Raw genomic sequence first — 13329 nt, 5'->3', positions numbered from 1 at the left:
TGCAACAGGGAGTATCTGGCTCCTGACATAAATTATGAATATCAGATATTCAGGGTCAGCACAGTGTCTCCTTTTTATTTCATTTCTCCTTTCCAATTTTATTTTAATAATTAAAAATACTGCTGATCACACTGAATGACTTCTAGCAGAGAAGCAGTCTGTCCCAGAAGGACCAGTTGTGGGCCATCAGGTTTATGACAGCCATAAAACCAGAGTCAGATCAGAGCGTGGCCTCCCTGAATGACGGGCCTTCTGCCTCCACCAGACTCCCCATCAACGGGCTGCTTTGGAAATTTCTATTTGTTTGGGTTTTTTTGTTGTTGTTCTGTTTTGTTTCCTGGTGCATGTGCAAGAGTGTGTATGCATTCACACTTAAAGATATAAATGAAACAGGTATGTAATGCCCTCTGCCTGTTAGAAAGACTAAAGCCATAAAAATAACAAACGGCATGTATTTGCTAGAATGTCAAAGTTATGAGTTTATTTTGTAATGATGTGCTCCTGCCTTCATGAGGTAAACTGGCCGTGGCGGAGGTGTTATTAGTAATATGGACTCAGTGGAGCAGAAAGCCGAGTGACCGAGAGATCAGTGTATCAGTCAGAGAGAGGGCAAATGGAAAGAGACAGCAGGAGAATGAGAAAAGAGCCGCAGAGCCTGGGCTGAGATTAAAGACAGACTGAGAGGAGGATGGCAGCCCACTGCTCAGATATGGTCTCCCCTGCTCACCGGCCCCTTCAAAGCAGCTGCCAGCATGTTGCTTGGCTTAGGGCTGCCTGGAAAGACTTGTTCTCTGTGCTTCCTTATCAAGGACAGCAGTAATCGCAGAGCAATTTTGCTCTCCATATTCTTTTCCGAACACTCGCTTGCGCCTTTCCTAGCTGAAGTTAAATGGAACCAAGGCCAGCGGGATCACAGCAAGGTTATTACTTTGGTCACCAACTTGCTCAGCCTTTGGAAGGTCTTGATGCAGGGGGCTGACCCAGCAGGCAGGGGAACCTCTCCAAGCACCTAATAAGAAGGGCCAATTGAAAATATACAAGCATGGTTTGTTGGCCTTAATTTGTTTAGGTTCTCCCAAGAGACTGAAATGAATAAAAGTTAGAAAAAAAATTTTTTTTCTGATGTGTTTCTTAGAAGAGAGGAAAGGAAACAGAAAAGAGCGTGTACAGTGAGCCCTCCACAACTGTTTAGTGCTCTCCAGGGCTACCCTCGATGACTGGCAATTACTACACACTCAGCAGTTTGCAATAGTTGGTGATCAGGCTGCCTGACTTCCATCTGCTGGGTCAGAAAACCTCCCTCCCTGGAAGAAATTATTAACCAATCTTAGGGAAGAAATGAAACCCTACAATTTCCAAGTCTGAGAATATTTTTTCTTTCTTTTTTTCATCTTTAGGGGAAACTTTGTAGTTTCCATTTGCAAGTGCCCCCACCTGACAAGGGTTAAAGTCCTCCAGAGACAATAGGGTGAGGCCTGAATCCTTTCCAGTCCTCAGAGGATAACAGGCTTGGGAAGTAAATCACAGCCTCACACCCAGCAAACAAAGAAGACTGGAGTCTAGGGGCTGAGAGGTGTCACTAGCTGTGTCAGGATTCCACCTGGTTTAGGAATGGGGGACGGAGACAGTGGGCCAGCTTTAAAAATCGAATGTCAAGATGAAGTTAATTCTTTAGAAAAATAAGGCACCCAGCTCTCCATAGCCTTTCTTTAACATAGACTCAGCGTGTGTGTGTGTGTGTGTGTGTGTGTGTGTGTGTGTGTGTCTACATAACTGGTAGACTGTAAAAGAAGATGTAGTCAGTACCCCCCAAGGTTCCAGCCTACCTACCACATTTTTTTTTCTCAGAGCTGAAGTCCTCTGCATTTGTCTTATGGTGGCTTCTAGAGGGAGGGAGCTTGATAGTTTTAAAATTACAACAATGTATGTAACTGTTAAAGGTCTTTTTTGTTTTCTAAATTTTCCTTTAGAAAAAAAGTTCTGGCAGTCCCTCTGAACAACCCATAAAAAAATGGGTTTGTCTTTGTTTGGTAGAGGGGCAAAAAAAAAAAACCCTATTTTAGTAAGAATTGGGAAGTAGCTGTGCTGTGGTGGTGCACATCTTTAATCCCAGCACTTGGATTAAAAGGGAGGCAGAGGCAGGTGGATTTCTGAGGTTTTGGCCAGCCTGGTTTACAGAGTGAGTTCCAGGACACCCAGGGCTACACAGAGAAACCCTGTCCCAAAAAAACAAAAAAACAAAAAAAAAGAAAGAATTGGGAAATAATGTACATTGTTCTATGTATAGAGACCAATGTCTTTTCATTTGCTCTTTTGTCTAGGTTCTTGGTCGGGAAGTGTACACCTCCAACAATCAGCTTGGGGGCATCCAGATCATGCACAACAATGGGGTTACCCACTCCACTGTCTGCGATGACTTTGAGGGGGTGTTCACAGTCTTACACTGGCTGTCATACATGCCGAAGGTGAGCCTTCCCTACCCACCATCTGCCTCACCTTACTGTGTTTGAGCTACACTGAAGAATTTCTCATGAAGTATTTCTCTGAAACCTGTAGATGTCTTTTTCTTGAAGCTGTCTTTTACCTCCTACCTTCAGAATACCTTTGAATCTCATCTCATTAACTTCCACTCTTTTCCAGCCACAGATATTTCATGGCCTCTATATGTTCAGATTCCAAAATATTAAGACTTCCTCATCTCTGTGCCTTTCCTCCCTGTAGTAGCCCTTTGTCCTCCAGGAGCTTGCTTCTCAGAGAGCAAGGGCAGGATGGATCAGGTCAGGATGCACCAGTGTGTAGTAGGCTCCTAAATAAGAATTGGGAATTGTGTGTGTTTCTTGGAGCTTGACACATAGCTGGGATGCTTCTGCTTGATGCCTGGGACCAATGGTGTAATTCTGAAAGTGGGCCCTGCTGTCTTTGTGTGGAGCTGTTGTTGCTGAGTTGAGATCTGAGACGGACATCTGCTGATTGGTGCCCATTCTCTCCTATTCTTCTCTAGAGCGTACACAGTTCAGTTCCTCTCCTGAATTCCAAGGATCCTATAGATAGAATCATCGAGTTTGTTCCCACAAAGGCCCCGTATGATCCCCGGTGGATGCTGGCAGGCCGTCCTCACCCAAGTACGTATATGTTTAAGGACCTGATAGTATCCTGACTGTCTAGTAACTATCTAACTTTAGACTCTAGCACAAAAGCACATTTGTAAGAAACTAGAGCTAAATACCCAGAGAGGAGGAGGAAACAAGAAAAAAATCCCTATGAAGCAAAAGGTAAAAAACCAAAATCTTGGTGAACAAACAGGAGAAAGGTGAGCTTTGCTCAGTCACTTATTCATTCCTTCTGTTTCTAAGGAACTTAGGTCTTTAAACGGTTTAGTACTAGCCATAAAAATCCTGGTCTTATAGGACCAGAATCCTTTTTGTTGGGATGGGAGTAGGGATCCTGGGGATCAAACTTAGAGCGAGCTTCATTTATCTAGGTAAGCACTTTATCACTGAGTTACTACATCCCCGGCCAAGGACCAGACTCTGGCCAACCCGTGTCTATGAAAAAGAGCATTGAGCCAACTATAGGGATGCATGTCTGCACTTGAGAGGCCAAAGCATAAGAATCACCTTAAGCGTAGTAGCATAAGGCCAATTTAGGCTGCATGGTGATTCCAGTCCAGCCTGAAATGCATCGCTAAACTGTGTCTCTAAAACAAAAGATGGGGGAAGACAGATTAATGGAGTTACCTTGAGAAACTATCTCTGAACTTTAAATGTAGAATTTAACTATATGCTTATTAGCAAACTATTGCTGAATATCACACCACTCCCACATTCTTCCTATGATTCTGGGAATAGTATTGATAGTAAAATGCTTTTAAGAAGTTCTGAGTTCTATCCCTAGAGCCCTCATTTTAAAAAGTTGGGCATGGTAGCGTGTGCTTATAATCTCAGCACTTGGGAGGTGAAGACAGATGGAGCCCTGGGGGCTTGCTGGACATCTAGCCTAGTGGACTGTAGTTCCAGGCCAGTAGGTGGCACCTGAGAGAGGACAACACCTGAGGCTGTCCTCTTGCCTCACATGCCTCATACACTAGACACAGACACACACATACTGCAGGAAAAAAAGGGTGAGTGAAGAAACTAAATTTACATTGTCAATCCACTTGGCAGTTGCTTTTGTAAAACCCCAAGTAGCCTGTTGTTTTGTTTTGTTTTTCATTGAGGTAAGGTTTATCTTTATAGCCCAAGCTGGCCTGGAACTGGTGATGTAGCTCAGGTTGGGCCTTAACTTTCAAGTCCCTTTGCTCCAGGATGCTGAGTGCTGAGATTCCCAGCATGAGCTCCCTACCACACCTGACCCTGCTTTCTCTGAAGAGTGTGAGGAAGTGTTGGTTCTTTCTTGCATGTCTGTTGTCACTAATCATTTTTAAAATACTGTAATATCAAGAATGGGTCACGGGGGCTGGAGAGATGGCTCACTGGTTACAACCGCTGGTTGCTCTTCCAGAAACTACATGGCAGCCCACAACCACCTGTAACTACAGTTCCATGGAAATCAACATCCTGCTCTGGCCTCCCTAGGTACCAGGTACACACCTGGCATACAGATACACATGTGGGCAAAATATTATACACATTAAAATAAAAAATATATTGCAGAAGGTATTTTGCTAATATTTAAGGGCCATTGTGATTCTGCTGAAATAAAAAGATTTGTTCATAATCAATACTTAATAGAAACCACTCAAAGCAGAGCACTTTTTTTTTAAAGATTTATTTATTATATATGTAAGTACACTGTAACTCCTCTGACACACCAGAGGAGGGCATTAGATCTCATATGGATGGTTGTGAGCCACCATGTGGTTGCTGGGATTTGAACTCAGGACCTTCGGAAGATCAGTCAGTGCACTTTCATATATGTGTCTTATTTTTGCAGGATCCCACAGCTATTTTTTTGATGCAGTTAGACTAGACATGATCTCTAACTGTAGATATTCTAGAAAATTCAAGAGAACTCTGTTAGTTTTAATTTATAATCATAACTCCTTTTCTCCAGGCCTTTTCTTACTACTCTTAATAAAATTACTTTTTCTTATATAGGCAAAAAGAAAAAAAAAACCCATAGTAATCTTTCTCCTCCTTATTTTTATACATGATTATGGTGAGAACCTAAGTCTGACACAGTGATTGGCCTTAAAAATCTAGGACTTTTCTGGGAATTAAGTGTTTCCCCTCTAACTTCAGAACAGAGCTCAGTAGTGTTCTCCTGGGAAGCATAGGGAAGTGTCTCAGTGGACTCCAGCTCTGCATCTGAGTGAAAGATGGTTCCTTGTGGGACCATCAAGTCTAGCCAGCATAGCCAACGACTCCTTCCTTCCTAGTCAGCATATGAGGTGGGATGGTTTTGTTGTGGTAGTAGAGCCTGCACCCAGGCAAGAATCCTACCACCTAGCATACTTCTAGCCAGCTCCCAAGAATTTTGAAACAAGTAAACCTTCTGGTTTTGAAATTAATTCTGAGGCCGGGCAGTGGTGGCGCACACCTGTAATCCCAGCACTCTGGGAGGCAGAGGCAGGCAGATTTCTGAGTTCGAGGCCAGCCTGGTCTATAGAGTGAGTTCCAGGACAGCCAGGGCTACACAGAGAAACCCTGTCTAGAAAAAAACCAAAACCAAAAACAAAACAAAATCAAAAAAAAAAAGAAATTAATTCTATAGTTCAGATCACTTATTATCAAAGTAAAAATCATAAAATGACCCAGGCATATAAAGCTAATTTCAGTATCCTGGTAAAACTACAAATTTGGCTTAGAACCTTCATCAGAATTTGAGCCCTTTGCAAAAGATGATAGTATATGCATTTAATCCAGTACTTTAAGGGGATGAGGCAGAAGGATGGCAATTCAAGTCTACCCTGGATAAGATTGTCTTAAAAAGCAAAGCACCTTTGTTTCATAGGGTGAACAGAAGCACATATTTAGGTGGGCATTATCCAGGTCATTAGTAATAAGAACCACAGAATAAATGAAATGTGTGAGAAACTAAGTTTTCTGGTGTTTTGGATAATATTTTTTCATCAGCGCTCTAGTAATTCATCCTGCTGTCTATGTGCAGCCAACACTAGCTCCCAAATCGAGTGGCTTCAGATTTTAATTTAGTGGGTGCGTTAAAGAAAGCAGATGATTCCCTATGATAAGTTAAAGCAGATATCTTCTAGGTGAAAAGTTAAAGTCATTTATTAGAGGAGATAGTGCCATGATATTCTTCAAACTGACGCCCAACACGAGACCAGAATCTAAACGATCAGCTTTAGGCTCACGATAGAGAGATAATTTTGAAATGGATGATCACATTTTACACTGGGGCCATAGAGGCAAGGAATGTAGAACACAGTAATTACAAGTTTAGTCTTGATAAAACACTGTCCGTCCTGTTTAAGTCAGCAGAGGTTAGCTTGCTCGGATCTCTACTTTTAATTGGTTTTGGGCTTGAGGTTTAGAGGGTGGAGGGCCTCGTTCAAATTAGAAGAATCACTGAGAAACTGTGAGCTGAGAGGGCAAACGAGGAAACAGGTATTTGCAGAAGCCTTTATGGAGACTTGGTCAAACATTCATGTCTTAAACTAAGGTGGTGAAAGTTACATGCCTTGCCAGAATAGGGAACTGGATAAGGGAAAGAGGTGATGTTATTAAGTGTGTGTATATTTTTAAATGTATATAGCTTAACCGTTATGTTTTTGTTCTGTCAAGGGTGTGTGTCATGGCCCTTCATGTAGAAAGATTATACTTTGTCAGTCATAAGTAAAGTGAGTCTGTATTGTTGCATTCTGGCAGAGAGACTGAATCTTTTATTTACCTCCAAGTTTGAATCTTCATCTGATCATTAATACTTAGTGTTTTCATCTTCCCATTAAAAGAAAATCAGTGGAATCAAACAAAATTGTAAGGCAAGTTTTAAAATAGAAATAAACATTTTAAAAACATCTTTAATGACTTGGCTGCCTCTTGACAAATGTTTGTGGTGTTTTGAAAAAAATGCAAGCTATTTATTTAAAGGCACGCAAACTCTCTGCTAGCTGAACCCCATCGTTTAACAATAAATGATGCTTTTGCTGATAAATGATTCTTTCTATGCAGACTAGCAAATGAAATAGGGGATGATTTCTGAAGGCACATGAACACTCAGTTGCTTAATGCTTCCATCCGTTATAGTATGGTTAGAAACAACGAACTCCTCAAGACAAATCCCCAGATCCCTCCTTGAGTTGGATCTTTTTTTAAAGATTTATTTCAGATCCCACCTTGAACCCATCGGCCCAGTGCACTGCCCATGCTTTTGATGTCTGTCTCACCCCACCCGTTTCCTTCACAGCCCAGAAAGGCCAGTGGTTAAGTGGATTTTTTGACTATGGATCTTTCTCCGAAATCATGCAGCCCTGGGCACAGACTGTGGTAGTTGGCAGAGCCAGGTAAGACCTCTTTTGTTTTGGAAACACTTTTTATTCCAAGTCAACATAGTAAAGGTCATGGCTTTTACCAATAATGCTCTTTGTCTGCGTTTTCTAAGAGGATTAAATGAGAGCCAGAGCCAAGGTAACCTACTGATTCCTCTAGTCATTACTGTGTCCTAATGAGGTGTGTAGTCCCAAGGCTGATTTTGACAATTTTTCCTTTTTATTCTTCTGCAAGAGAACCCCTTGGGAATCTCAAAGCCACACTACAGTTTCAGTTGCCAGTCAGTTTCTTCCCCAGAAGACTACTACTTCTTAGGAGCAGGCACCACATGGTTCTCTATATACCCTGAGAGGGGTTTTTTGGTGACATCATGGCTACTGAAATGACTTATAATACTATACTGTATTGGAATAGAATCAGATTTGAATTGAAAAAAAATTTTTTAATCTGAAGCAGGAGTGAGTAAAATAAGCTGATATAGGTTGCTGGGATACACATATTTTTCAAGTGGGAAATGGAAGTTTCTATTAAATTTTAATACCCACTCTAAGAAGTGCTTCACTCAACAGCAAGCTCTGTGCAAAATAATCTGTCGTGCTTGCTATAACGAGCACCTGCCAAGGCTGATCTTAATATAGGTCTGTGCTGCAGACATGCTGCCTGCGAGATCTGCATTGGGGGCTCACCTTCCTCCAGGGGGCAATCAGTTTTTCTTATCTTGGTGAAAAGAGGCACCTGCTCAAGATTCTCCAACACGACACATTGGTTTGAGATTTAGATGCTAGCCTTGAAAATAATTCTAGGCTTTGTGGTTCTCTCAGTACATCAGGTCAGCATGCCTCGTGCAGCCAGTGACAAGGAGCCATCAGATGGCAAATCCCACAGACAGGGCCTGCCCCTGCGACACTGAATAGGAGTCACCTGAGACAGGAACTCGGAAACTAGCTGCTCACTTTCAGGTCTTTCCCTCACCCAAAGCTACAGCATCCATGTGAGAATTATTTTATGTTGGTAAAATTCCTACTGAAGAAGTGGAAGAAGGGCATACGGTTAGTCCTGGGGCCTTGTGTTATATTGATTAGTCTGTTTTACCTTTCCTATGTATAAAATATGCAGAAGTATTTAAGCCTTCCAAGGCCAAAATTCTGCTAAAGTCTTTACACCTCCTGTGGGATGTGAGACAGCAGTGCTTTACCCTTAAGATCAGAGCAGTAGCAGTTACTGTACAACTGTCAGTCAGGCTGGCCTTGGGTAGCTCAGCTCTTGTTGATTCCGACACTCACTCTGCCTTCTTCCTTTCTTTCCATCTGATGAGTTCTGGGCTTCTTACTCCAAACACATCCACATGCTCAGAAGTATATAAAACAAATGGAGCTAGCTTCTTTGAAAGGCAGTGGCATTTCAAGAAATAAATATAAATGTATTCTTCTGGGATTGTTACTGTAAGTGCTGCCAAAACTCATCTTTGGTATGTATGTTTGGAATATGTGTGCTGTTGGCTGTAAATTGTCTTTTATTATTCCATGGCACCTTGTCCAGGGACACACTATAAAACAAGATGTAGCATCTTCATGTGCTAGCCTGATAAAATTTATATGAAGTATAATAGAAAACAGAAGTTGTTCTGAGCTGTTTTCAACTTCAATAAATAACTGTAATACTCGGATAAAGATGTTCTTTATTAGGTCACATGGGCCCTAATATATAAGTTATAAGTTACCGATTTAGGGTGGCTTTTGCAATTACAAGTTTCCAGTTGGAGTGTTAATCATTGTGAACAGAAATATTTCTGAACTCTCCTGTGTACCTCCTGCTCGTTGTCTGGTTGTCTAGAGGGCTTTTGTTTCTGATTCAGTGCAAGCAAGTGACAAGGGGGTGGTGGGTGGTCTCCACTAAGTTCCAGTTAGGTCTCTTGTGAGGAAAAGAATCCATTTCCAGTGGCTGATATACCAGCTAAAAACCATCCTTCATGGAAAAGTTTGTTATGGACATGTTGTAGAGAATGAGTATAACCCAGCCCAGGCCCAGCCCAGGGGAAAGCCACTGGCAGAACACAGATGGAATCACATTTTCTGGAGTAAGGACTCACTCCGCATCTGATGTCTCCCTCTTGGTTTTTCTTCCTTCTTCCCTTCATCTCTGATTCATTCTAGGAAGTGAAGGGCTAGTATAGGAAATTATTACATATACATGCAGAAGCTTGAAGCTTCTGAATCCCAGTTTAACATAGCTTTGAAATTAAGTATCTGCTTCTGATACAGATTCTACCAAGATTATCACTGAAAAATATTCCTGTCTCATTGTTGTTTTCCACTAAACAACAATGTTTAGTTGTTCAGCAGTGTTGAAGTAAAGTCAAGGGCTTGTTTAACTACCAAGGCTCTATCCCCTAAGGCCAGCTGTTTCAGACTGTGCCCCACTATCAAGAGCTGATTGACAGCAAATTGAGACGTTTCATTTGGCAGCCACAGAAGTAGATGTGCACACTAGTCTGTTGAGTTCCCTAATTCAGCACTCAGTTTGAATTTATCCTGTTGAGTGTGTGAGTACTTTTCATTGTATTTACAATGTGAATGAAACCCAAAGGTTTCACATTTAACCCCCAGAAGCATTAGAGTCTTCCCCTCTGTTTGCATCTAGTTTTTCTCTCAATGTTTGTGTGCAACTGAAAAATAAAAGCCTAATTGTAATATTAAGATGCACTATGTTCCTGTGTGGCTCTCCCTTCCCCCAGGTTAGGAGGAATACCCGTGGGAGTAGTTGCTGTAGAAACCCGAACAGTGGAACTCAGTATCCCAGCTGATCCTGCAAACCTGGATTCTGAAGCCAAGGTTGGTCACCTCAAGTATTTCTTGTGCTCTTGCTTTTGGAGTACCTTTGTGCCTGGAGTTTGTTTCCCTTCTACAGTCCCTGCAGATGTATTGGGCAGATTCCAAGCCACCAGATTTTAGAGGGAAGTTGTGGCAGCCACCAGAAATGATTGCAGAACACAGATCACTTTTAAGATGCCTATAGATAACTGCAAGCAAAGTTTTATGTGAAAAGTTAACTAGGCCCTGACAGTCATCTTAGTGATGCTGGAATGCAGTCTGCTTTTGTTGGGCAGGTAGTCTTACAGAGACGCAACTGGTGCTGCTGCTTATCTGTTCTAGATTCCCTGAATGATAACAGTCTTATAGACGGCCAGTTGTGAAAACTACAGTCCTTTTCTTTTTAAATATGGATTCTTCTTTCATTCTGTGTCACCAGCTTGAATGAGGCGGGCAGGGTGAAGGAGAACAATAAGGAGGACCAAGAGTCAGGTGACTGACTAGTCACAGTGCCAGAGAGGTGAAAGGACTTGGGGGCTGTACAGTTTCTCGCTTTGAGAGAGTAGGACTGGGAACATTTAAAAATCAAACAAATTAGATCTGATGCCACATGCCTGTAATCCTAGCACTAGGGAGGCAAAGACAGGTGGATTCCTGGGGCTTGCTGACCAGCCAGCCTCACCTACTAGAGTGAACTCTAGGCCAGTGAGAGATCCTATCTCAAAAAAGCAAAGTAGATGGGACCTGAGAATGATAGTCAGTATCAATCCCTGGTGCATGTACACATAGGTACACACCTATTCACCCACATGCACATACATACACAAAATAAAGAAAAGATAGTAATGTAATTGAGTTGCCTTTTAAAAATAGTTGCTATGACTGCTTGAGAGAAGCAAGTCAGTTCTTAGTCTAAGGGGTGATGTGTAGTCAGGCTCCCCAGAAAAGAGTATTCAACAAGGTCAAAGATCTTTTCTTTCTCACTTTGGGGGTTATCCTCATGATGAACAACAGTTATAATTTATCTGGTTTGATCTTGAGTTTACTATTCTTCATAACACCTTGATCAGTTAAAGGAGGTTCTCCTTCAAATCATGATGATAACTGGCTCCTCCTTTACTTTCCCCAACAGATAATCCAGCAGGCCGGCCAGGTTTGGTTCCCAGACTCTGCATTTAAGACCTATCAAGCTATCAAGGACTTTAACCGTGAAGGGCTACCTCTAATGGTCTTTGCCAACTGGAGAGGCTTCTCTGGTGGGATGAAAGGTGACTGATGGGCTGGGGAGAAAGTGACAGGCCTGGGGTGGGCTAGAAAGGAACCAGTGATTGCTAAGCAGGGACTGGGAGGCAGGGAAAAGAGGGTGGTAGTGGTAATAGAGTAAAGGAGTAATAGTGGTCCTGTGGGCCTGGTGGGCATGCCTTTAGTCCCAGGTAGAGCTCTGAGTTCCATGACAGCCAGGGCTGCACAGTGAAACCCTATCACCTCCCCACCCCACCCTCAAAAAATTACTGAATAATCTAATCTTCTCTAGGTGGGCTACTGTTGAAGATTCAGCATGTTAGACCATTCTGGGGGTCTGGTGGAAAGTATCCTTTGATTCCCACTCCTCTTTTCTGGACATGTTCTTCACTCACATTACTCTCTAACATTCTTGGATGATCAAGATGTATTCTGAAATTAGCAGTAACTGCAAGAAAATGAAAAAACTACACCAGAGTCGGCCTGTTCTTTGGCAATTTGTGATATCTTTTTATTATCCACCAACAGCCCTAGGCCTCTGGCTCCAGCAGATTAGACCATTAGTATAAAAGCTGTAGTCCATGCCATGGGAATTTCCTAGTGATTAGGCAGCCAGTGTCACTATTAACTAAAAATTCTCCATGAACAGAGCCAGTGCGGACAGTCCAGGGAGAGCCAAAAATGATTTCCTCATCTTAGGATAGACACCCACAGCTGTGCAAAGGCCAGCATCTGCACCTACAGGCTGTGAGAGTGTGCTGATGGCTCCATTCCTCATTCACCTCAGGATTCTGAAGGAATAGATGGGTTGGGGAAATGGAAGGAGCTGACACACGGAAGTGATTGAGATTGCCGAGATTTTGGAAATGCGAAATAATGAGCCCTCCATAGAAAGCCTATGCAAAGCTTAGAACAGGAACTCCTCTGCTTTTTGAGGGAAAGCCTGAGAGAGCCCCTCTTTGTGGGTCACTGTCCACGTGTGAGATGTATTCACAATGTTTGACAGTGATGTACCTGGCCTGGCCAGGCCTCATTGAGAAAATGAAAGATATTACTGGTTTGTTGTTGTTGTTTTGTTTTGTTTTTTGCTGTTACTGTTTTTGCAGTCATCAAAAAGATCATTTTTATTAAAGAAATACCTCTTCATGGAGAAGGCTGTACATTATAGCTTAATGCTTACGCACTTTTTAAAACTTTTTTTATGTATCTATGTGTTTTGCCTCCATGTATTCATGTGCATCACATGTATGCCTGCTGCCTGCTGAAGCCAGCAGAGGATGCCAGGTTCCCTGGAACTGGAGTTATGGATGTTTGTGAGCCACCATGTGGGTGCTGGGAACTAAACTGAACTTCAATGCAGGAGGAAGAAATGTTCTAATCACTGGGCCATCTTTCCAGGCCCACTTGAGAACTTTGATTTTTATTATTATTATTATTATTATTATCATCATCATCATCGTTATCATTATCATTATTATTATTATTACATTTGGTTGTGGGGATGGTAGGAGGAAGAGTCAAAGGACAAGTTTTTGGTTCTCTTCTCCTGTCATATAGCTCCTGGAATTCTAACTCAAGTTGTTAATATAATAGCAAGCACCTTTACCCACTGAGCCATGTTGCCATCCCCTTACATATTTTTTTTTAAATATAAAGGTAAATCATCTATACAAATACTATGAGAAAAGGAGTATATAGTTTAATCAGGTCAATTGTACACACTTTTACAGAGTTCCTATATGTACCTTTATTAGGTACATATGAAACAAAGATATGTCAGAGGCAGACATTGCCTCAAGGAATCAAGAAAAATGTTCTTTGGGAAATGT

At 42.0% G+C, this 13329-nt stretch overlaps 1 protein-coding gene across 4 annotated transcripts in view; it reads left to right on the top strand.

Moving 5' to 3' along the window:
* Acaca (acetyl-CoA carboxylase alpha) overlaps nucleotides 1-13329 on the top strand; it is a 267019-nt gene that overhangs the window by 226165 nt on the left and 27525 nt on the right. For all 4 annotated transcript variants that reach the window (XM_052193828.1, XM_052193827.1, XM_052193825.1 and 1 more), the window contains 5 exons: nucleotides 2322-2465; nucleotides 3002-3122; nucleotides 7366-7462; nucleotides 10183-10279; nucleotides 11391-11526. In XM_052193828.1, coding sequence (XP_052049788.1) covers nucleotides 2322-2465; nucleotides 3002-3122; nucleotides 7366-7462; nucleotides 10183-10279; nucleotides 11391-11526 — 595 coding nt within the window. The remainder of the gene's footprint in view (nucleotides 1-2321; nucleotides 2466-3001; nucleotides 3123-7365; nucleotides 7463-10182; nucleotides 10280-11390; nucleotides 11527-13329) is intronic.

The sequence above is a fragment of the Apodemus sylvaticus genome, chromosome 10 (assembly GCF_947179515.1).
Source record: "Apodemus sylvaticus chromosome 10, mApoSyl1.1, whole genome shotgun sequence".
NCBI classification, from domain to species: domain Eukaryota; kingdom Metazoa; phylum Chordata; class Mammalia; order Rodentia; family Muridae; genus Apodemus; species Apodemus sylvaticus.
This window is presented reverse-complemented; position numbering and strand designations above follow the sequence as displayed.